At 40.4% G+C, this 25000-nt stretch overlaps 2 protein-coding genes across 5 annotated transcripts in view; both read left to right on the forward strand.

The window, feature by feature from the left end:
- Positions 1-25000, forward strand: part of LOC109916308 (WD repeat and HMG-box DNA-binding protein 1) — a 242083-nt gene that overhangs the window by 40633 nt on the left and 176450 nt on the right. The gene's annotated exons all lie outside the window — the stretch shown is intronic.
- Positions 180-13846, forward strand: LOC109911215 (glia maturation factor beta). Of its 4 annotated transcripts, none has more exons than XM_048600312.1 (7): positions 180-262; positions 1099-1195; positions 3162-3211; positions 3571-3620; positions 5014-5096; positions 7353-7426; positions 12891-13846. In XM_048600312.1, coding segments are annotated over exons 2-7 (330 nt in total). In that variant the 5' UTR covers positions 180-262; positions 1099-1194; the 3' UTR covers positions 12963-13846. The 4 variants fall into 4 exon arrangements, with proteins under 4 accessions (XP_048456269.1, XP_048456267.1, XP_048456268.1 ...); XM_048600311.1 differs by lacking the exon at positions 180-262 and adding an exon at positions 509-689; XM_048600310.1 differs by lacking the exons at positions 180-262; positions 1099-1195 and adding an exon at positions 499-689.

Consider the following 25000-nt stretch of genomic DNA (forward strand, 5'->3'; position numbering starts at 1 on the left):
GAGTTACGTCACTCGTTAGATAGGTTGAACCTGTATCCCATTGGAGTTTAAAGGCGATATTAATGAAAATATCCTATGCTAATGTTCCGATGACTCATTCACAATGATTGTGAGCGTTTGACAAACCTCTTCACCAGTCTTTTCTGCACTCTTTCATTTTACATTCAAGCTTAAAAAGTGTTGAATTACCCTAAGGGCTTTTGTGGTGCAGTGGGAGTGTCCCTCTCTGTGAGCCAGGGTTCAAGCCCCACCTACTCCAAAGGTGTGTAATAATATCTCTGAAAACAGGTTGACTTTAAAGGAAGGGAAGAAGGCCAATCTTTGTGTTCTGATTAAGCGATCCATGTACTCCAATTACCATACACTGTGTGGGTCCACCTTGGGGGGTGGGGGGTGGGGGGGAAGAAATCCTAAAGCTGTTCTGGAAGACAATCACAGGCTACTTCTGGCAGGTCCCAACAACTCCAGTGCTTTTATCTGAAGACTCTGGATGGGTGGGGGGTGCAGAGTGGGTGAGACTGAGAGACGCCTCCTTCAGATCCCGGTGCTCTTTCCGATGATGTCAGTGGGGAGGGCGGGGGCTGATTGGTTCTCGCCCGGATCACGAGCGTGGGAAGAGCCGCAGGGGGAAAAAAAAAGCAGGAGCCGCCGCGTTTGGGAAAGTGTTGGGAAGAGAATCATTAGGAATGGTGAGGGGGCCGCGCGTGTGTGCGGACCTGATCGAGTGTCGGTGGCGAGAGAGAGAGAGAGAGAGAGAGAGAGAGGGGGGGGGGGGGACTCCATCACGGGGGACACGGCTGCCCGGGGGTGGCGCGGCCTAAACATTCCTCCGTTGTCTCCTTCAGTTGGTTGGGAGGGTTGTTTCTGTTTTCCGGGGTGAGGGAGAAATCCGCATTAAAACCCAGCCACACCATCTATAAAACACCGTGTGTGTGTGTGTGTGTGTATATATATATATATATATATGCTTAGCCGGGGGAGGGTTTGTTTTCTTGAACAACGTCTAGCTTTTTGCTTTTTTTTGTGTTGTTTCAAATGGGTTGTCTCTGTCTTTCCTTCCCTCCTTTTCCCCCCCCCCCCCCCCAAAAAAAATCTCAGAGCTGTCCAGTGAGTTTGTGTGGTGTCGACGAACAGCTGCTGGAAAAGCTTAAAAAATTCCGCTTTCGCAAAGAAACCACGAATGCCGCCCTGATAAGTGAGTGAAACATCTTTAGGATGGCGAACGGTTCGGTCCAGTGTTTAAATGTCGGCGCTAACGAACCCCACCCTCACGACAGTGTGCCCAAGGCCAGCTGAGCCGCTCACCGTTTATTGAGACCCGGCTGTTGCACAAAGCCTCCCCTTGGCGGGGGGCGGGTTTATTTTGCACAGCAAGCTGCAGTGAGCACAACGACTGAAAAGCGCAGTGCCAGATGTAGGGGATTTGTGTGAACAAGGAAGACAACTGTGTAGCTCCTTCACTAACCCACTTGAAGGATCGCTAATGGCAGACTAGTAAATTCCACATCATATCAGGTACAAGAAGTGAAGTAGAGAGAAAAGATTGCGTTTAAGGAGAGAGGTAAGAGTCATGGGATAAAGTACAAATAATGTCTTCCAAAAATTGTCAATCGTCAAAAGCTGAAGAAATAAAGACTTCCTGCTTTGCCATGCTAGAGAGGTTGTTTTGCAGTAATTTGGCCATAAATTTACTTTTAAAACATAGGATTTGTTAATTCAATCCTTTGTCAAGTTTAGTCTATCGACAGTTCTAATATATGAACTACCACTGTTCAATACACATGAATGGAGGAAGCCAGCTTTTATGTCTCCACTTGCAGGAGAGTGATATCTCACGGAGCAACTTTTGAAATTTTGTTTAATTGTGCTTGCTGAAAATTGCTAGATTACTTGTGGTTATGTTATGGTGAGTGCTGTTATTCTAACATCTGCTTTGTTCAAATATGGTCCATTTTGTTTTTCAGCATGTAGAATTTGATTTAATTGGAATTTTATTTTGCAAAAAAACTCCAAGTACTGCAGATGCTGAAAATCGGAAATAGCTGGAAAAAGACTCTGCAGTCTGGCAGCATCTGTGGACAGAAAACAGTATTAATGTTTTTGGTCCAGTGACCACCTTCAGTTTTATTTTTCTCTTGCTTTTAACTACCTGAAAACAAAATGGATCTTTGTCTGATCGTGCCTTTTATGGAAAACACTCGGGTTCATTTGCAAGCTATTGGAAAGAGTCTCAAATTGCAAATTTTTTAGAAGGCTAAATTACTTGGTGGCATACCAGCCTTCCTGTTATTCTAAATCTTGTTTGTGAAGCTATAATTTTGTAAAATCTTTGCCTTCATGGTCCCCAGTTTACTGTGGCTAGTCCAGTGACATGCCTATGAAAGGCTATAGTTGGTTCTCAGTTGCGGGAGAAAGTGAAGCACTACAGTATACAAAATAGAAAAGATGGAATAATTAATTCAGTGATGCTGCCTTTAAAAAAAAAAATTGGCTCTAGGCATTTCTATAACAAAATACAAAGGCTTGAGGTGAGGTTACAAACTCAGTAGTGGACACACTCAAATCTAAAAGAATTTGAAGAATTTTGGTGGTTTGTGGTCTAGAGAATTTCTTCCATTGAAAGATTAGATATTCTAAGTTCTCTAAACCAGCCACTTAAGCATTCCAAATTTATACATATTTCACCATTTGTGGTTGTACCTTCAGTTGCTTAGCCCCAAACTCTGGAATTCCTCTTGTCCTTTGTCTCTCTTTTAAAGATACGCCTTTGATAATTTTTTTTTAGTCTTTTGACCTCATGCCTTCTGCTGTGGCTTGGTGCAAGACTTTATTTTCTAGTGCTCCTGTGAAGTGCCTCCTGACATTTGTGAAGCGCTATATAAAAGTTGTTGAAGTATATCTTTTTTTTGTTGGAAATGCTTCAGGAGGGCTGAAGATGGGTATAATTCATAAATCTTAACTTGAGTAAAAATATCAACAAGTCTCTAACTGCTTTTTAATATGTTTACTAGGGTAAAGCTTTCCAACAACAGGCTTGAAGCACTAAACTTATTAAAACAAGTGGAGGTTTAAACTTGTGACAAATGAACATTTTGTAATAATCAAAATAACTGACTTTTTTAAAAACAATTAAGAACACCTACTTTTTATTTTTGTCACAGTGAAGATTGATCAGGAGCAACAGATGGTGATTCTGGATGAAGAGTATGAGGTTAGTCACTTATTAACTAGGGGCAGGTGGTTCTTAGTTTAAAATGTAAGATGTTTAATATGATCTAGTGGACAAACTGACCACTATATAAGATGTTACTGACACCACAACATGTGTGGTCCTGTGGTGATTTTGATTTGACAGGATTGAGATTCTTTTATGAGTCTGACTTAGGTGCTTGAAGTTTCTAGCAGGGCTCCGAGAGCAATATCATAAGCTGGGAGAAGATGAGGGCTGTATATAAATGGGAGGCAGGGAAATAATTACATGTGTTTAAATTGTCATAATTAATTGCAGGTTACAGGAGACCAACAAATTCATTGAAAAAATATAACTTGTGCTGTTTGCCTGTCTTTTAGGATATTTCCCCAGAAGAACTCAAGAATGAGCTCCCTGAACATCAACCCAGATATCCTTCTTTTGCTTTTAGATTTTGATAAATCTTGTATGACTTTTCCAGATCACTTGTGATTAAAATAACAATTGCAAATATCTTCAGTAATTGACTTTGACTTTGATTTTGTGATTGAAAAATGTTGGAATAGAAATTGAAGCGGACTCCCTCTGAAAGGAGGGAAATATTTAGTAGCCATTTGTTACTAGACACACATCTTAGTCAGTCTAAATTGATTATTCTCTGATTAGTTTAGTATGCAATTTAGTTTCCAGTGTAACTAGCAGACCTTCTAACAGCCAACCTCTGTCGATCCAATTATGAATCCTAATTGGAACAAAATACTTATCATTTGTATCTAATTATGCATTGGTTCTTAATAAGCCTCCTTGTTTTTTACTTAATCAGTGGCTGATGAGTTTTTTTTAGTTGGGAATAGTGAAACAGCTCTGCTTGTGTTGGGTACTCACCAGCTTGCGTTGAAGTGAACAAGAAAGGACCACAACTGTTGGTCTCTTCCACCTTTAAAGTTTGGAAGTGACTTTGGACCTGACTCTGATCACTAAGTTTCCTGATGGTCATATGCCCTCTCTCAAGTAGGAATCACAAAATACCAACTAGGAATTACTTTTGTGGTGTTTCCATCTCCCCTCCATCCCCATCCTTGAATGTGAAATATTCAGTTCAGCATCAATCAATCATCAACCTTTTCTTTTTGCTGTACAAAATATGGTACGACACAAAGTAATGAGCATATTTATAAAATTTTATGCTAACAAATCTTTAACCATCCATTTAAATATAGACTGATTTCTCAGGAAGCTTATACTAATATTCATTATTTTCAAAGTATGAAAACAAACTAATTAAATTGAATGGAGCATCTGTCGTTGAAGGAATTTGAAAAAGGGAGATGTGAAATGAAATGTTTTCTCGGTCCTCCCTGTCTTGGGTTAGCTGTACAATATTGACACTCCCATTGGTTTCCTGTGTCTCCAGACCAGGAATCCCACTAATTACTGTCCTTGGCCCTCTGTCCTTTTTTTTTTGATCAAAAAACATTAGGGAAGATTTCTTGTAGAACTGCCCTACAGGTGAGAAATGAGATTGATGCAACAGGGATCTGGCTGGCAGTATACCTGATTGTTAAATGTTTTCTTGCAATATATTAGTATGGTTAACTGCTTATTTTAAATAATGGCAACTAAGAAACTTGTTTTTACTCCTTTGGGTACATCTCATGTCTCATTTTATGAATAGTGCTCTATATGCAAGTCCTTTGTCTAATTATTTCAGATAATTAGAAAATATGGAAGGTCATTTCCTTCATTTTACAATAAAGGACAAGTTCACTATGTCAAGAGTCATGTTTTTCCCTCGAACTGGTGTTTTTTTTAACTCTAACCACATTTGTGGTCTACAGCTACAGATATAAGCATACTGATGGAAGGGTCTCCTATCCATTGTGCTTTATATTCTTTAGTCCTTGTGGTAAGTGATCAATTTCTAAAGTTCATTTTTAACTTGTTTTCATACCAACATATCCCTTACCAGTGTCTGATCTTTGTCTCAATGTTTGTTCTCTCTCCAAATTGTAACTGAATACTTTTTGTTTATTTTCTGCAATTGTAGGTGGCTTGTTTTAATTTTTGGAAGATTCATTTTTTAAAAAAAAATATTTTTGGATCAGTCAAAATTAAACTTTGGAAAATTTAAACCTTTACTGTAAACAGTTTTCTGCTTTTATACATGCATAGTGAGCCCGAAGAATGATCAGCATGTCTTGATGTTATCACACATCACAAAACTCTAAAACCAAAGTTGCTATCTTGTTGCTTTTTTGTTGGGTCAATCTATCACTAACCAGATTCAGAATTATTCGCAAAATTTAATCACAACATGATGATGCTTTTACTTTGGAAATGACTAATGAATTTCATTTCTCATTTGGTCAAATATGAAGGCTGCTGCAAACACACAAGTAAAATCATGTGCTATCGGCACTGAACATAAAGCAATAACCATAATGTATGCCACTCTGGTACTGCACTAACTTGCTTCTCAGTGTCCAATATTTAGAATTAGATTTTGTCATGTACTTGAATACAGGAGTACAGTGAAAAGTGTACAAAGTTGCCATTCTCCAGTGCCATCTTGGTTATGAAAAACAGAAATAAAAGAAACACAGCCAATAAGAAAGGAAAATGTCCAGATCTTAAAGTGCAGTCTCAATAAAGGTGTATGGATGCTCAGCCTCCAATGCAAGCACCTGGATCAAGCCGCAGTCTGTTGATACTGCCGCCTCTGATCGCTGGGAGAAGCTGTGCCATACTGCCTCCAATTGCTGGGAAAAGCTTTGCCATTGCTGCCAGCTCTGACTGCAGGAAGGAGTTTTGTTGCCGTCTCCGATCAGGAAGAGTCGCAAACTTACTGCCACCTCTCTCCTCAGGGAGGCTGCTGCCATTCTACAAACAGCTTGCTCTCGAATTGATTATTCACAATTATTCGAATTCCTTGCTTACATTTTACCCTAGGATATGAGCATCACTGGTATAGCCAGCAGTTGTCACCCATTCCAAACTGCTGGTGGGAGGTGAAAGCATTGTGAGTTAACGATGAAGGAATGATGCATGCCTCGGACTTCGAAAAATGTGACTTGGTTATGAATTGCAGGTTGTGGTGTTCTGCTGCCCTGGTTCTTCTAGTTGGTAGATCTCAGGGTTTAGAAAGTGCTGTCACAGGACCCTTGCAAAGTAATTGAACAAAACACATGCACTTTAGTTTTATGTGCAGTTTTTACTACAGCCTTGTATGGCAAAAATCTAAACTTGCACTAGAGATTCTGGTCTTGTGTCCTGCATTCTAACACATCTGTGGTGATCTGTTATCACTAACATGGTATACTAATTACCAAACTCGTTCTAAGCAGTATGAAATTAATGTGTCAACAGTTCCTAAATAAAATAGTGTTCTTCCTCTTCCACAAAAAGAAAATGCTTGTTTCCTTTTAGTGAGATTGATTGATTGCTTATTCTTGTATGACTAGTTGCTGCAACGAAACACTCTTCGTGGAAATTTGTGCCCAAACCACTGACACAGCCCCTGAGCTGATTTGCAAAGTCATCTGGGAATAGGTTAAACTTTTTAATTCTTAAACTGTATAATCTTTACCTTCTTTCAGTGTCTCAGCTGGCCAGTTACAGATCCCAGATTTGTTCTGAATTGGTTATCAGCTTGGGCAGCTGTTGGGTTAGCAAACTTATTTGTTTCAATGGGCTTCAAAATAGAAATCAGTTATGTAACTTCTTTTTGTATTTTTGTAGTCCAGAATGACTGATTCATAGGGAAATTTTAGGTTCAGCTTATTGTTTCCTTGAGTCTACGAAGGACAGGAGTAATCGTAATATCAGTACGATCTCAAATGAAGTTCTTTATTCTGAGATAACCCAATAGCATAGCACACCCAACCACCGAGCAAAAACATTGTCTTCCTTTGGAAACAACGTTTATATCCTTGTCCCTTTTTACTTATTTGATTTATTTTGCAGTGTAACATTATTCCCAAGTCTCTTTAAACCCCATGGCAACTTATGCACTCCCTTAATTTGACTATTTATTAACAACCTAATAAGCTTATTGAGAGCACTTGATTTATGAAGATGATAATGCAGTGCTAATTTAATTCTGCAATTTAATTTGATTTCCAAAATTAGTTATTTGTATGGCTTTTTGTGGATTTTGTTTTAGGTTGTAAGCCTGAACAGCAGATGATTTATGCTGGTAGCAAAATTGGATTGGTGGATGTGGCGGAATTTACCAAGGTGAGATTATTAGCTTTTTTCCAGAACCTGTGTATACAGTTTTTATTTCATGAACCATGAATTCTAATCTGGCTGTTATTTATTGGTTTCCACATTGTGAATATTTTGTTTGTAGTAGGGAACAATTGAATGAAAGTTAAAATAACTCTTGAAGCTGATTTTGGGCCATCAATACAATATGGTCCTCTTGTGAGCAAGGTAAACCTTCATTGGGATATTATTGAAACAACAGAGACTGATTGCAAATTGTTTGCATCACTTTAATTGCCACGCTACATGTTGTAGAATTCCCATATGTAGTCATTATACAATCTTCTAAAGCTCTAGAATCCCCATGTTTGCATTTAAGTATGAAATTTCTTTCCACAAAAAAAACTGTAACTGGCTTTCTGACTGTTGGCCTCTAGTGCTGAAGACCCATGACAAGAAAACCCTGCAAATAAAGGGTGGAAAATTTCAGTTGTGTAGTGCCTTTTGATTAGGGACTTCAGGTGCATTGTCATTTTCAAAATGGTGTTTTGTGATGGACACATCACTTTTGTTGTAGGGGGTCCACACTGGCCTGGGGAGTGTTTGCCGGAAGTGATTGTGATCTCAATTTGTGCGAGTTTGCTGCCAGCACTACCATTTTGGAGCCTACGTTGAAGGCAATGCCTGCTGTCAACCTTGCACAGCTGTATATGTATATAAGCACACTGTTGCTTACTTGGGCTCTTTTTCTCCAGTGTGCCATTTACTGTTCTTTGGAAATCCCTGAGAAATACTGAAACTGAAAAGGATGCCAATTGTACAGTTCTTTGATTATAACCCTTGATGCATCGTGCAAACAAGTGCCCACTATTGTGACAGCATATGGCCTTGGGCAAACTTAAGCAGCCCTAGCCCTAGAAAGCCTGGCTTCAGACTGCAGCACTGTGGCATGTATGGCAGCAGCCTGTAGCTGGTTCACAACAAGAGAATTCGCAGAGTGACAGTGATGGGACACCATATGCAATCATTTGAGAGGGCCAGAAGTTTGTATCCAATGGTATCAAAATTACTAGCATGCACCTTGTGCAGGTTTGAACAGCCTTCTGAGTGAGTTAAATTTTAGGATCCTCAAACTTCAGCTGTTTGACCAATGACTTTCCCTGTGTCATAATGTCAGAATGGGGATGCTTGCCAATGACTGCACAATGTTCAGCAGCATTTGTATCTCCTTGGATAGTGAAGCAGTCCGCTTTAAAATGCAACAGATCTGGACAACATCCAGGCTTAGGCTGACAAGTGGCAGTAATATTCACACCACACCAGTGACAAGCAACAGCCATCTGCAATAAGAGACTATCTAACCCTTGGCGTTCATTGACAATCATTGAATCCCCTGCTAACAATATCCATGGGGTTACCACTGACCAGGAGCTCAACTGGACTTGCCACGTAAACATTGGCCACAAGAACTGGTCCGAAACTAGGAATACTGCAGTGAATAACTCACTTCCTGACTCCTCAAAGCCTTTCCACCATTTGCAAGGCACAAGTCAGGAGTGTGATGGAATACTACCCACTTGCCTAGATGGGTGCAGCTCCACCAACACTCAATGCGCTTAATACCATCCAAGATAAAGCAGCCTGGTGAATTTGCACCACATCAACTCCTTCCACCACTGACACTCAGTAGTGTGTACTTTCTACGAGATGTGCTGTGGAAATTCACCAAAGATCCTTAGACAGCACCTTCCAAATACATCTTCACTTCCATCTAGAAGGATGAGAGCCACAGACATGGGAACACAATCACCAGCAAGTCCCACTCCAAGACACTCCCCAATCCCGACTTGGAGAAATATTGCCTCCCAGAGGGCATTGTGGGTCAACCTACAGGCACATGGACTCCAGCAGTTCATGAATGCACCTCAGCAGCAGCACCACCACCACCTCAAGGGCAACTTGAGACAGGTAATAAACAGCAGCAATGTCCATGTCCCAAAAGTGATTTTAAATGGGGAAATTTGGGTTCAGCTTGATGTTTCTTTGAGTTTACAAAGATGAGGACAGGAGCAATACTAACATTAGAGTACAATCCCAAATCAGTCAAGCTTTTTTGTTCTGTAAAGCAACCCAATAGCATTGCATACTATTAACTAATCAACAAAGTCAGCATTTCAATCTTTTGTAAACAAAACTCTTGTATTCTTTGTGCCTTGTGTTATTTACTTTGCAGTATTCCAAAATCCTACTATTAAGTAAAGTCAACTTAATAAGCACAATGGCAACTTGTGCACACCTTTGACTCCTACAACTTAACAGGAAATTGGTTTACTGTGGAGACAGATATGGAAGAAAGAATGTGGGAAAATAAATAGCAACATATGGAAAAATCTCAGTAATACTGAGAAGGAGGTGCTGAATGCCTTAGTGTATAAAGGTGGATAAATCCCTGGGACCTGATCAAGTGTACCCTAGAACTCAATGGGAGGTGAGGGAAGACAGTGCCAGACCCCTTGCTAAAATATTTGTATCCAAGACTGGAGGTTGGCTAACCTTGTGCCATGATTTAAGGTGGTAAGGAAAAGCCAGGGAACTACTCACAGGTTAGCCTGACATTGGCAGGCAAACTGTTGGAAGGAATCCTGAGGGTCAGGATTTAGATGTATTTGGAAAGGCAAGGACTGATCAGGGATAGTCAACATGGCTTTGTGCTTGGAAAATCATGTGTTAGTAACTTTGGGTTTTTTTTTGAAGAGGGTTGAGGGCAGAGCAGTGGATGTGATTTATATGGACTTCAGTAAGGTGTTCAACAAGGTTGATTATGGTAGACTGGTTAGCAAGGTTAGATCACACAATACAAGGAGAACTCCTCAACTAGCTAGATACAGAACTGGCTCAAAGGAAGAAGAGGGTGGTGGCAGATGGTTGCTTTTCAGACTGGAGGTGTGTGACTACAGGTGTGCCACAAAGATTGGTGATGGGTCCACTGCTTTTTATCACTTTTACATAGAAGATTTGGATGTGAATATAAGAGGTGTGGTCAGTAAAGTTTGCAGATGACACCAAAATTGGAGGTATAATGGCCAGTGAAGAAGGTTACCTCAGTACAATGTGATCTTGATCAATGGGCCAACAGGCTGAGGAGTGGCAGATGGAGTTTAATTTAGATAAACGTGAGGTGCTGCATTTTGGAAAGGCAAAACAGGGCAGAACTTGTACACTCGATGGTAAGATCCTGAGAAATGTAGCTCAACAAGGAGACCTTGAGGTGCAGGTAGGATAGTGAAGGTGTTTGGTATGCTTGCCTTTATTGGTCAGTGCATTTAATATAGGAGTTGGGAGGTCATGTTGCAGCTGTACAAGATATTGGTTTGCCCACTTTTGGAATACGGTGCAATTTTGGTTTGCCTCCTGCAAGAAGGATGTTGTGAAACTTGAAAGGGTTCAGAAAAGATTTACAAGGATGTTGCCGGGGTTGAAAGGTTTGAGCTACAGGGAGTAGATGAATAGACGGGCTATTTTCCCTGGAGTGTTGGAGGCTGAAGGGTGACCTTTGGAGAAGTTTATCAAATCATGAGGGGCATGGATAGGGTAAATAGGCAAGGTCTTTTCCCTGGGGTGAGGAAGTCCAAAACTAGAGGGCATAGGTTTAAGGTGAGAGGGGAAAAGATTTTAAAAGGGACCTAAAAGGTAACTTTTTCACACAGGGTGGTACGTGTATGGAATGAACTGCTAGAGGAAGTAGTGGGGGTTTTTACGATTATGACACTTAAAAGGCATCTGGATGGGTATATGAATAGGAAGAGTTTAGAGCGATTATAGGCCAAATGCTGGCAAATGGGACGTAGATTTTAGATAGGATATCTGGTTGGCATGGACAAGTTGGATAGAAGGGTTTTTTCTGTGCTGTATATCCCTATGACTCTTAGATATGTCTGTGGATTGATCAAGGTTCAAAGGCTACTGTGTCAAAGTAGGGAGAGTATACAGTGCAATTACCTTGGTATGCATTGTGATGAGACAGCAAGCTCAGTATAGTAATGTTTGCCGCAACAAGCGGAAGAGATGTCCATTAGTGTTCAGTCTTGAAGGGTTTCAAATGCACACCTAGATTTTACCTGTTCAGGATGACTGGATGAAACCTGCTTTGATTGGATAGCTGTTATTTAGCTTCAGTATTTAGAGCTGCAATATCTTTGAACTATTTGCAAAACTAACATTTACGCATTCAAGTTCACATACCGAAAATTGGGTTTAACAAGATGCCTGGTGCAAATGCAGGTGTTGTATCATAAGGGCCCTCTCCACACCAGTTGCCCTTTTTAATGTCACAGTATAATAATTAACTGTTGGTCTTCAGGCAAGATGTCTGGCTTCACCATTCTCAAGGTTAATTTCAATTCTGTTCTAGACAAGTTAGTCTACTTATTGGGAAATTAAGTTGATCAGAATGAACAATGAATTCCTTTTCTGTCATACTCAGCTCCATGCTAGTTTTGTCACAGTTTATGGAGCAAGATCTGCAACACGAATGCAGCTGATTTTGTCTGTCTTCGCTATTCAAAATGGAAGAAAAAATAGAATCTGTATACATAAGTCATTGTGCCAATAGGCACTCCACTGTGCTTGTTGAGCTAACGTCCATAATAACATCAATGCAGATTAATTCAGAGGCGCAAGCATTTCCTGGTACGTAGAAGTATGACTCCTGAAGATTTCTGTCACTACCAAAACAGGCATTGAAACTGCTGTAGGTATCTGATTGGAAAATAGCACACATTAAAGTCATCTAATCACTACAGTCTGCTTTTGACCAAGTTTCTAAATGGCTTAATTGAGCACAATTCTTTCAGTTCTCCAAGGTTGTTCTGATCCACAATGCTGTGATGCCCACCATAGGTGGGACAAAGAGGCAGGTGCTGAATCCACCTTGATTGGTGCCAATAATTCAGTGTTCAGTCTGATCCACACTCCTTATACAGCTATCTTTGCTTTTACATACCTGTTCTAGTTTGGAGCTATGAACTGTGATGGAGACTCCAGTTTTGAAAGATTTGAATATTGATATTTGACCTCTGTTCCTGCTTTATGAATGCATCTTTGTTGGTCATTAAATTTGAGTGCAATTTGAGCCTGGAACTTCTGGCTATGGTAGGTATTTCAAGACCAACTGCTTTGCACACCTAATGAGGCTGACCATTTAGCATCAACGTGTTACAGTGGAAGCCATTATACATTATTCCTCCTTTCTCCAAGTCTGGGACACTGTCTACTGTTGAAGTTTGAAATTTAAGAGCACCCTGTTTTGAATAAGTTTACTTCTTGAATGAAATAACTTCAGTCTGTATGTAAACATGCAGAATATTGTCTTTGAATAATTTAATATTTTGAGGCATTGCAATAGCAAATTAAGATTTTGCCAAGAATTTGGTTTATTTATTGAATCAGAAATAAGAGCCATTTGATTTAGTAATTGTATATATTTTTCTTTCAGGTCTTTGAAATTAGAAATACAGAAGATTTTAGTGAAGAATGGCTGTGCAAAAAATTGGGATTTTTCCGTTAGAATGTGATTGACTCACTTTGCTTTTTATGAATTAATACCACAAGCTTGAATTCTAACACTACTCCAGAAACTGGAAAATTACATTAAAGTTTGAAACTATATATAAAAGTAATGGGTTTATGCACTGAAAATGTTGAATGCAGTTTTCCAAGAAGATTAACTCTTCAAACATTTCATAGTTTTTGTTCCTGTCCCCTCCTCTATGAGCCAGAAAATAAAGGCGGATCAGGGTTGTCTGGGAGATTAGAATAGAGCAATCCTTTAACTTCTAAGTACAATGCAAGTAAGAACATAGAAAAAATATTTCTTCCCACTTCGTAATGGTCAAAGTTAATAGTTAGCTTTTAATGTCCAATTTGATGCTTAGCATTACTTTTTGCTTTGGTTAGGAACAAATTAATTGGATGATTATCCCAGTTCATTACAGGGTAGGGGTGGTCTTTTGCATCTGTCCTATTGGTACACACATTTTCCTATTGCTTTAAAAATGAAGAGTGCTACCTTTTTTGCCTTGGCATGATTTAGTATAAATCCTATTATTTTTGACTTTGAAATTTTGTTTAGATTTTTCACTTCTGTTTTCAATAAATTTCACAAGGAAATTCCATATTACCTTATGCAATTTTGGGTTTCTTTCACAAAGTTTAGTGAACACTTGAGAATTCAACTTACCTGTGCTAATTTAAGTAAATTGACCTAATAGCTTTGGTTGATCAGATCTTACATTTTTGTTGGCTTTAACTTGTAAAAAGTATTGTTTTGTTTGAACAGTGTCTGTTCAGAACAAGTCTAATTCTTAATTATTTCTGAAAATATGAAGTCTGTTCTTTTCCACTTTGACTAAAATGCATCCTACCAGGAATAAAAACAAATATTTGACTTGGGTTTTTTGTCTGCACTTTGCAACAATGTATTATTGTAAGCCTACAATCTCCCACTCTTTAAATGGATTAACAATATTTGAGATTTTCATCTTTTTGAAATATGGCATTCTGTTCTTTTTGTTAAACTATAACTAATGTATAACTTATAATTAAACACAAATCATTACTCCCCATCAAAAACAAATTGAAAAACCCACATGTGGCACCATCTTTGGAGAGAAAGCAGAATTCATGTTTCAAATCTGGTAACCCTTTCGTTCTGAAGAATGGCCACTGGACTTGAAACGTTAATTGTTTTTTCTCTGAAGATGCTGCCAGACTTGCTGATTTTCTGAGATTTCCAGGATCTATATTCCTGGATTTTTGGAATCTCTTTACTTGAATTAATTATAGTCATATGAACTATTACTTTGTGGATAATTCCAAAATTTAATTTCAAATTATTCTCTGTCCTATATCAAAGGGAGCTTTTGTCCTTTCTCTTCCTTTTTCCACCCCAAGTCTCTACTTGATTCCTTTTCTGGTCATACAGCTCAACTTTGAAACAAACCTTTTTTTCCACTATTTAATGTCCCTTTTCTTCTTTTGATCTTCAAATTAATCCACTATCATCACCACTGGAAATTTTTACTAAATTTGCTAAATTTGAAATGGAAACTAATATTCAACATCCTATCTTAATTTGAATAGGATAGACACCAAAATGGATATTTTTGTACAAGGAAATCTAAAATGCTCATTGTTACAAATAAGTATAAAATTAATGCATACAGTGCTTGAAGAGTTAATTAGGCATGCAGTAGGTATTTGAGGTGTTGCAGTAAGTGATTATCACAATGCCTATAGCATTCTTCCCATGGAAGCTGCAAATATTATTTCATTTATTAAATGGTTATACTATTTGGAGACTCTTCAATGTATCAAAATACGTGTAAAGAGTAGTTTCTGCGCAATAGTCTCTTAACATTCTACTTTTGTAACAAGCATTCCAAAATTGTGGTTGACTAATGCGAGCTTGTTATGAATTGATAACTTCATATTTGCGTTGCCCCAGTATGCTTTGTGCTTAACTTAATTTGAAAAGGTTTTAAAATTCTTTTGTAGAGGCTGCTTTTTGTCAATTGCATGCTAAATCCTCAACATTTTGAAGATAACTTTTAATATCTTGTACAAGATGTGCCTGTTTTCTAGGACTGATTAAAAACTATTGCATAAACAATAAATATCTGCAACATTACATTGCCATTAGTGTCAGAATTACAGATCAAGGTGTGCATTTTTTTATTTTAGCATAAATAGTTTTAAACCCTCAGTCATCACATCTAAACTTGACTATTCAAACTTGCGATTCTTCTGACCAGTGCCTTGTCTTGCATAGGATATGTGGCAGGGAAAGTGTTCCACTTGAGCCTTTTTTTTTTTTTGTCATCTAAATCCACTTTGTCTTGCATGCTTGTTAAGCTTTTTACTTTCTTAAATGCATCAATACTATTTGCTTCAATTGTTAACTGCAGGAAGACATCATTTCCACGTTCTTATCATTCCTTGGGTAAAGAAGTTTGTTTTGTATTCTTGACCTCCTTCAAAGCTTGTTGCCCTTTTCATAAAGCTTAGTTCCATTCATCTAACAGTACTGTTCTTGCTGGATCTACATTGCTTTGCAGTCAGTCAACACCTCAACTGTAAAACTACTTGTTTTCAAATCTATTTGTAGAATCTCTCAAGCCTACTGCCGTTATTAATGACCCCTATTCCATCACTACCTACTGGTGCTTGGCAATCCAAGGTCTCTGGTGGGTGTTGGACCATTAGCAACTGCCTCCTTCTCCTGTGGCCTCTGGAGGGCTGGCAGCTCAGAATAAAACATCTTTAGCCGAGGGTTATTGATAAAGGGGAAATCTTGCCATGGCCTGAGAAGCACCAAGGTGTCATGTGTGTTCCCAAAAAGAGGTAACATGAGGTTTTCACTCTATACCCAGCAGGCTGCTGGGATTGCTGGCATCACCAAGATTGTGCCCAATGTCCCATTTCTTATTTAACAGTTCATTAAATGTTTAAAGACAGTTTATGAAGAATAATCGAGGGTTATGGGATGCAGACAGGAAAGTGGAGTTAAGACTAGTCAGTTTAACCATGATTCAGTTGAATGGTGGTGCAGTCTCAAAGGGCCAAATGTCCTGTAACCATTGTTCTTGTATAGTAACAGGGTTTTTATTTATTAAATTATGGGATGACTGCTGGCTAGACCAGCATTTATTGCTATACTACAATGGCATAAAAATTAGGATGAGCCCTTGACTTTTTAACTTGTTAAATGTTGATTTTTGGATGTTGCATTGTAGTACAAAATATAACCCTGGGCTGTGTTGAAATGCATATTTCTAGTAAGTTATGGTTGCAGTATGTATGAAGGGTAATTGTATGTGTTCTAAATATTTGCCCCCCCTGCCCTTGCCCTTTCTCTGGAATTCAGAATAAAGATTAATTTTTATCTCCTGATTTAAGACTCACCCACAATTTGAACTTCCAAAACAAAGTGAGACAATTTTCCATCAGATATCAAGGGATACACTAAGATTTTTAACAATATGCAATTGAGTATGTTTTCTAGTTACTGATCTAATGTACAACTCCTGTCCTCTAATCTGAAGAGAAAGCAGGAAAGGGACAATCTGGTTGCATGAAAATAACCTGATTATTTCAATGAGCAGTTTGTGTTGTCATGGCCTGTAAGAAATGTGATGACCTGTTGGTTTTTGTGGGATATGGATATTGCTAGTTGGCCAGTATTTTATTGCCTGTCCCTAATTGCCCTTCAGAAGATGGTGAGCTGCTGCATTTCATCTTAGTTGACCCACAATGCCATTAGGGACAGAATTGCAGGATTTTGACGCAGCAACTGAAGGAATGGCAACGTATTTCTGAATCAGGATAGTGAGTGGCTTGGAGGGAAACTTGAAGATGGTGGTTTATCTACATATCTACTGTCCTTGTTCTTGTAAATGGAAGTGGTAGTGATTTAGGATGGTGTTGTCTAAGGATCTTTGAATTTCTGTAGTGCATCTTGCAGATAGTACACGCTGCTGATACAGTACTGAGCTCTATTGGTGGAGGGATTGGATGCTTGTGTGTGTTTTAAGCTGCACTCATCCAGGAAAGTGGGCAGTATTCCTCTACACTCCTAACTTTGTACCTTGTAGGTGGTGGACAGGCTTTGGTGAGTTACTTGCTGCAGTATTCCAAGCCTCTGACAAGAACAGGTCAATGTGTTTACGTGGTGATAACAATTGATCAGAAACTCAATGAATCTCCCACTATCAACATCCTGGGGAGGTTACCAGTGATGGTAGCACCATTTGAATGTCATGGGACAGTGGTTAGGTTGTCTCTTATTGGTAATGCACAGACTGGCACTTGTGTGATGTGAATGTTACTTGCCACTTGCCAGTCTAAGCCTGGATATTGTCCAGCTCTTGTATTTGAACATGGACTGCTTCAGTACCAAGTTGCGAATGATGCTGAACATTACGCAATGATTGGCGAACATCCCCACTTCTGACCTTATGGTAGAGGGAAGGTCATTGATGAAGCAGCTGAAGATGGTTGGACCTTGGATACTATCCTGAGGATCTCTGCAGAGATGTCCTGAAGCTGAGGTGACTGATCTCCAATAATGACAACCATCTTCCTACATGCCAGCTATGACTAAGGGCAGAAAGTTTGCCCCTAGATTACCATTGATTCCAGTTTTGCTGGGGCTCCTTGATGCTACACAAGTCAAATGCAGCCTTGATGTCAAGGACTGTCACTTTCGCCTCACTTCTGGAATTCAGCTCTTTTTGTCCATGTTTGAATCAAGGCTGTAATAAGGTCAGGAACAGAGTGGCCCTGGCAGAACCCAAACTGGGTGTCAGTTAGCAAGTTACTGCTGAGCAGAGTGCACTGTTGATGACATCTTCCATCACTTTACTGATGGGATGGTAATTGTTTGGGTTGGATTTGTCCTGCTTTTTATGTACAAGACGTACCTGGGCAATTTTCCCCATTGTTGGGTAAATCAGCATAACTGTACTAGAACAGTTTGGCTAGGGGACTGGCAAATTCTGGAGCACAAGGCTTCAGTACTGTTGTACTATTCCACTTCTGTATTGTTATTTCTGGATTATCGCAATGGTCTGCCCTTGGGCTGCTCTCATTTCTCCAACATACTGAAGGCTCAGTGACAGTATCCAAAAGCAGTCAGCTTCAACATGTATGCTGACAACCCCTAGTGCTGTCTTACTAGCAGCTTGTTGTTTTAAATGATCCATTGTTTGGATGATCGTACTACTGATGCAACACCTGATACTAGGTGAGTAAAGTTTCTCCCAGCTAAACACTGGGAGGATTGAAGCCATTTTCTTCAGTGCCAACAGAAAATATTCCTTGCGGCTGACCACTTTCAAACATTGACCCAGACTGTTTGTCCAAGTTAAGTTGAATACAACCTTTATATCCTATCTGATTGACTGGAACCAAAAGTGTATATTAGAATTATGGGAGCAGTTGTCACATGCATAGGTAGGAAAACTTAATGACATATTTTAGAAACAAGTTGGTGCATTTATTCTTTTTGTATACAGGGTCTGTAGGGTTCTTGTCTTAATTTGAGTTATGGCCTAGGGAATAAATGAGTAATTTTTTTAATAAATCAAAAAGACATTAGCTAAGTACCTTTTTTTGAGAAGAGTTCAGTAGAGAATCTGCTCCAAAGAGATCTTGAATACTGTATCAGTGTTACAGGTAGGATTATTCTAGGAGGGCCAATGAGCATACAACACACTTATTTAAAGTCAAGACAGTGTGGAGCTGGAGGAATACAGCAGGTCAGACAGCATCAGTTTTGATAAAGGGTGTAAACCCAAAACATCAGCTTTCCTGCTCTTCTGCTGCCTGACGTGCTGTGTTTTTCCAGTTTCTCACACTATTGACTTTGACTCCAGCATCTGCAGTTCCTACTATCTCAAAGTTACTTCAAATATGTATTGCACATTTGCGTTCAGCTAGACAAATTATTTCAATTAATTCAAATTCAAACAAAAGTTCAACTATTTTTGACCCATTTCTCTACAGTATATTAAATTTACAAAACCAAACCAGGGCTAGTGTAATGCAAATGTGTCAAACTGTTTCACTCCTGTGGAAGGAGTGAACTGTTTTTACATTTAGGGAAAACTAAAGCTAATGTCTTCTGTTCTGGCAACACTTCCTGTTCCATTGTCATGAACTCTTCTGCCTGGTAACTGAGGTTGAACTCAACTGTTCACAATTCTGGTTCTATATTTGACACTCTGTGGCTAGTCCTATACAATACCTGAGCTGTTACCAAGATCAATTATTTTTACCTCTAACAATTGTTTAAGTTTACCCTACCTCCGTTTGTCTGCTGATAAAACATTCATCCACAACCTTGTTATTTTTAGACTTGCCTATTCCAGTGTACTCCTGCCTAGCCTTTTAGGTTGTTTACATAAGCTTTCAGACCTATTTTGACCTGCAGTATGTTTCATTCATCAATCATCCTGATCTGATCTATACGGTCTCCTAATTGTTGTCACCAGATGAGTAATGGGGAGACCTAGGTTATGCTATGGGGCCTGGGTTTGAATACAACCGTGCCAGATGGTGGAAATCGAATTCTAAAAATCCAGAATTAAAAGTCTAATGGTGACCATGAAACCATTGTTGTAAAAACTCATCTAGTTCACTAATGCTCCTTAGAAGAGGAAATCCTTTCCTGGTCTGGCCTACAGTAATTTTCCTCTGTAATAGCCTAACAATCTGCTTAAAAAGTCTCAAATATGAATGAAACTAACAGAGGAACAAAAAATGGCAAATTCAGTCTTATCAATCCTACAAAGTACTCCACTAAAATCTGGGGACTAAGCTAAGTTGGGAAGCTGTTTCACGTTGTAGTCAAGGAAGATCCATCATCATGCTTGCACGTAGTTCCTAGGGATGTTGTGTTCCACTGGCAGAATAAGAGGTACTGTAAGGTGGAACAAAAATCCCCATCAGTTTATGGACATACTCTGGACTAAAACCCTCTGAAGACAGAAGTTTGTGGAAATTACATTAGTTTAAAATTCACAATGTTTGGACTCAAGAAACCATGGGCTGCAACTGAACCAGGAAAAGGCTGGTTGGGACAGACTGGGTAATATGTAAGTCCAGGGGCACATATCTGGAACAGAGGTTAGCTTGCAGAAACTAAAGAAAGACCCTCATTTATCCCCCAGCTTAAACAATGGAAGCCAGATTGCAGGAAACATCCCCTAGCTTAAACAAACAACTTCAGACCTTTTGGAGCCTAGAGAGGTACAAAGCCATTCAATTTCCAACCAGTGCTCAAGCACAGAAATACTGAATATTCCACACCATTATCTTATTTGTAAACCTGTTTCACCTTTGGATGCAAGAACACTTACAGTACTATTCAAGACTTAACAAATATCCATCCAAGGGAAAAACTGGACATTCCAAACCATTCACCTTAATCGAAAAGCCATTCACACCTACTCCACTGATCAGGAAGCTCATTCAGCCCCGACGGGAGAAGCAATGGCTCAGTAGCTTAAACCAGATTTGGTGAGAGATGAGGGGGTTGCAGTTGGGTACAACCGGGCCTCCTGATCCCAGCAATGTGGATGGTGTGCAGTCGGCGCTGCGATACCAGCAACACACCCCAATTCCAAACAGATGTGTGCTCTGAGGTGGGATCCGTGAAGGAAGTTCGAGAGTCCAAGCAAGAAGCAGGCCCTGCTCGTGAACGAATCCTTGAGCCAAAACTGTGAGGTGGTGAAGGGGGATCGGTCAGACTTATTGTCCCAGAGAAAAGTCCCCGCAGGCCCCTCTGAGTCAAGGACTCTGCAAACCCTTCACACCGAGAGCAGCCCTCGCAACCACTGAACACCATCAACTAAACATGAATCTCCTGCTCCTAATAATGCTGCTTGGCCTGGTGTGTTCATCCAGCTCTGCACCTTGTTCTCCCATGAACCTCCACTCGACGTCTGGAGGCGACCAAAAGCATCCAGAGACACAAGGCACTGACCGGGGCAACACCAGCAATATTCACTTCCATCCAAGGCAACAACCCACTCAAAAGGACCACTAAGAAAGGTAAGAAAACCCAACGTACTCACCGGTCAGGTCTAACCGCGTCAGTGGACTCCACTTGACTGACTGTTATCAGCACTTGGGGCACTTTGCGGAGTCCCAGCTACGGCAAGATACTACGGACAAGAGCCAATCGAAATCGCGTCTCACTCCAGGGGTGAGTCTAAGGTCACCGAGACCCTCCAACCCAGCTTGGCTAGCCTTAGAAAGGCGAAGGTGGAGTTCGGGGCTAACAGTGTAGGGCACTCCTAAGGAAGGGAAGCAGAATAGGACTTTGGGTTAGCAGGTAATCTCTCTCTCTCTCTCTTTTCCTTGTTAGCATAGGTAACAGCCACCCACTGTATCTAGTTACCTACCATATCAAGTCTTGGCTGCATGGCTTAACTGGGGGTCAAGTTAACTGGGAGACCGTTCTCAGTCACTGATAGACGTGTTTTGATATTAACTTTCTTGTTTTCTGTAAATATATTCAATTTGCTTGTTTTTCAATAAAATCTGAGTTTTCTTTGCCTCTGAAGAATCTGCCTGTTGCGTTTTCTATCACATCACATTCCAATACATAAACCCAATGTCAAAACCAGGGAGCTGGTGAGCAATAAACCAGGCAGCACTGCCTATAACATACACAGTCAGGAGAGAGTTTCTTTGTGAGTCCTCAACATTGACTCTGGACTTCATGGGGTCTCAAAGATTATGGCCAAACCCATTATGATGTACCATTGAATGCCCTCTTCACCCCACCATCCCCAATGCATCCACACATGCATCTGCACATAAACACACACAGTTTTAAGGCAGTCTACTCCTGGCATGCCCTCCTGCATTTTTCATTGATCCAATGTTGGTCCCCTGGCTTGATGGTTATGTTAGAGATTGGGGTGGTGGAGGGTACATGTCAGGCCATGTGCAGGTTGTGGTTGAGTCCAACACTGCTGCTGTTGCTGGGTCACAACACCTTAAGTTTTCTGCTTCTAGATCTGTACAAAATCTGACCCATTGGTGGTAGTGCTACATGACGCACTAGATGGTATTCTCATTGTGAAGAGGAGACTTCATCTTCACAAGGACTGTCATGGGCAGACACATCTTCTACAGGTAGTTTGGTGAGGATGACGATAAGTAGGAGTTACCACCTTATTGATTCCCTCATCATTTGCTTCAAGCACAGTCTAACAGTTATGTCCTTAAGGACTTGGCCAGGTCAGTCAAAGTGGTGCTACATTCTGCCTCCTTGTCACCCTCAGTGCTTCTTCCAATTGGTATTCATTGTGGAAGAGTACTGGTTACCATGCATTACTCCTCTCAGCTAATTAATCAGCAGGAGGTCTCCTTGCCCATGTCTGATCTGCTGTAATTAGACTTCACGAGACCTGGAGTCCAACTTCCTCCTGACTATACAGCACTGTAATGCTATTTCTAATGGGTCTTTTCTGTCAGTGAGACAGGACATTCCGAGGAATAGGGATGGGCTGTGACATCATTGGTACAACATGATTCCATGAGTCTGACTTTGTCAGGCTGTTGACAATATTGGGACTGCTCTCCCCAAATGTTAGTAAAGACGACTTTGAAGGGTCAACAGGGCTGGGTTTGCTGCTGTCGTTTTCAGTGCCCAGGTCACCTAACAGGAAGTAGAGGGTAAGAATAAGTCGGTCTTTTATAACTTGGCAGGATATCACAAGTGGTATGCCACGGGAATTGGTTCTGGGGCTTCAACTCTTTACAATTGTGCAAGATGGTGGCAGAGTAGAACACTCCTGTCGGAGGTCCTCTGCTCGGCCCATTTCCTTTTTCCTTTTTCTCCCCTTTTTTCCCTCCTCCTCTCCCTTCAGCACCGGAGCTGGCAGCAAGTCCAGAGTAGCGAGCCCTCATGCCCTGGAACTCCACGAGCAGCAAGCCCCAGAGGAGCGCAGGGAAACGCCTGGCAGCAGCACATGGGGAAGCAGCCCCGGAGCTTCTCGCAGGCAGCAAGCAGGAGCAGGGAGCCTGAGTTGGCCAACAGTGAGTGCAGGAGCAGACACACTTCCAGTCACTGGGCATGCATAGAATTCATTCATCAAACATGGGGATAACGATAGAAAAAACTGTCCGCATCTTTTGCAATACACGGACTCCTGGAAGTGTCAGTCACAGATAATGGGCCATTGTTTACCAGCAGGGAATTTGAGTATTTTCTAAAGTCGAATGGTATTTGACATATAACGACAGCTCCATACCATCCATCATCTCATGGTCTGGCAGAAAAAGCAGTCCAAATTTTGAAGGCAGGCTTAAAGAAAGAGCTTACACCTTCACTAGATACCGCACTACCCCAGTTCCTTTCTATTATTGGATCATCCCTCATGCAACAACAAGGGTAGTTCCAACAGAGTTGCTAATGTGGAGAAGACCCATACAAGGTGAAATCGGATCTTCTTGGACCTGAGCGGGGAGGATGAAATTGCATCAGGAATGCTAATACAAGACACAAGATTTAGTTAAGTTTACTTCAAGGGATGAAGTTTGGTGTAGGAACCACTGGAATGGCATTGCTGGATAAGAGGCATGATCGACATGAGGTCTGGTGCAGAGACATATAAAGTTCGGGTAGGTGCAACAGTCCCGAACAAGCATGTGGATCACATGAAAGCTGCAAACTTGCAAATGGTGCGGGAGCAAATTATGCCCGGATCTTTGACAGCCTTTCCATCTGTTTCGGAGCTTGTGCATTCTCCTTCTCCGTCAAATGTTGAAGATACCTTGGAATCTGAGGTGGATGTTGCCGCCTCAACACCTTTGCCCCCTGAAGAAGAAAATGAATTCCTATCAAGACACTCCAGGTGCAAGAGACGAGCTATTGAGTGTTACACACCGCCCATATCAGAGGCAGAGTTAGAGGAACCTGACCAGGTGCTAAAACGCCTGAGGAGGAGCTACAAAATAAGAACAGGCCTGTGTCCGCAGACTCAGAGGGGGGTTGATGTAGTGATTAGTAATGAGGTCAGCCAGGTGGGCTATTAATCTGGTTCAGTCAAGGAGCTCTGGCTGACAGGTAAGAACAGGAGTGTTAGGGTTCTGTTTACTCTGAGATCTGGCTCTGAGGGAGCTGGATCAGTGTCAAGGATTTCCAAGCGTAAATAAAGGGTGACTTGGTGACAGGATACCAGCCTCTTATTCAAGTTAGGCCTGTATTTTCTGGAATTTAGGAGAGTCAGAAGTGACTTCATTGAAACTTATAAGATCCTGGGGGGACTTGATTGAGTGGATGTCAAAAGGATGTTTCCTCTTGGGGAAGAACTTAGAAGAAGGGGTCATATTTTAAAAATAAAAATTTTATAAATAAAACGAAGATGGGGAAATTTCTTTTGAGAGGATGTGGATGCAGATTCTTTAAATATTTTTAAGGCAGGTGTAAACAGATTCTTGATTAGCAAAGAGATGAAAGATTATCAGGAATATGCAGCAATGTAGCATTGAGGATAAAGTCAGGTCAGCCACTATCCTACTGATTGGCAAAGCGGGCTCGGAGTGGGTCAGTGACCTGTTCTTGTTCCTTGTTCATACGTTGATGCTCGGTGGTCTGTCCAGTCTCATTTCTTTTCTTAGTCTTCATTTCAATTTGGTACAATTAAGTGAATCATTGTACCAAATCATTGTACCTTCAATGAAGTGAATCTGGACCATTTCAGAAGATATTAAAGAGCTAATTTTATTTCTGCAGGACTTGAATCGCATTTAAACCAAGTAAGGATGGCAGATTTCTTTCCCTAAAGTGCATTTGTCCTTTCATGCAAATCAACTAGTCAATTAATTCCAGAGTCAGTAATTGAATTCAAATGTCACCATCTGCTGTGGTTGGATTCTAAGTCCTTGTCTCCAACGCATTAACCTGAGCCTTTGGATTCCTACTTTAGTGACATCATCAGTGTGCCAGACTAGCATTCTTTTACAGATTGTCATTTTTTCACAAATCAGAGATTTTGGGAGGAACAGATTGACGTAGGTGTTTCGGTGTTT

Source organism: Rhincodon typus, chromosome 8, assembly GCF_021869965.1.
Source record: "Rhincodon typus isolate 14 chromosome 8, sRhiTyp1.1, whole genome shotgun sequence".
Classification (NCBI taxonomy): domain Eukaryota; kingdom Metazoa; phylum Chordata; class Chondrichthyes; order Orectolobiformes; family Rhincodontidae; genus Rhincodon; species Rhincodon typus.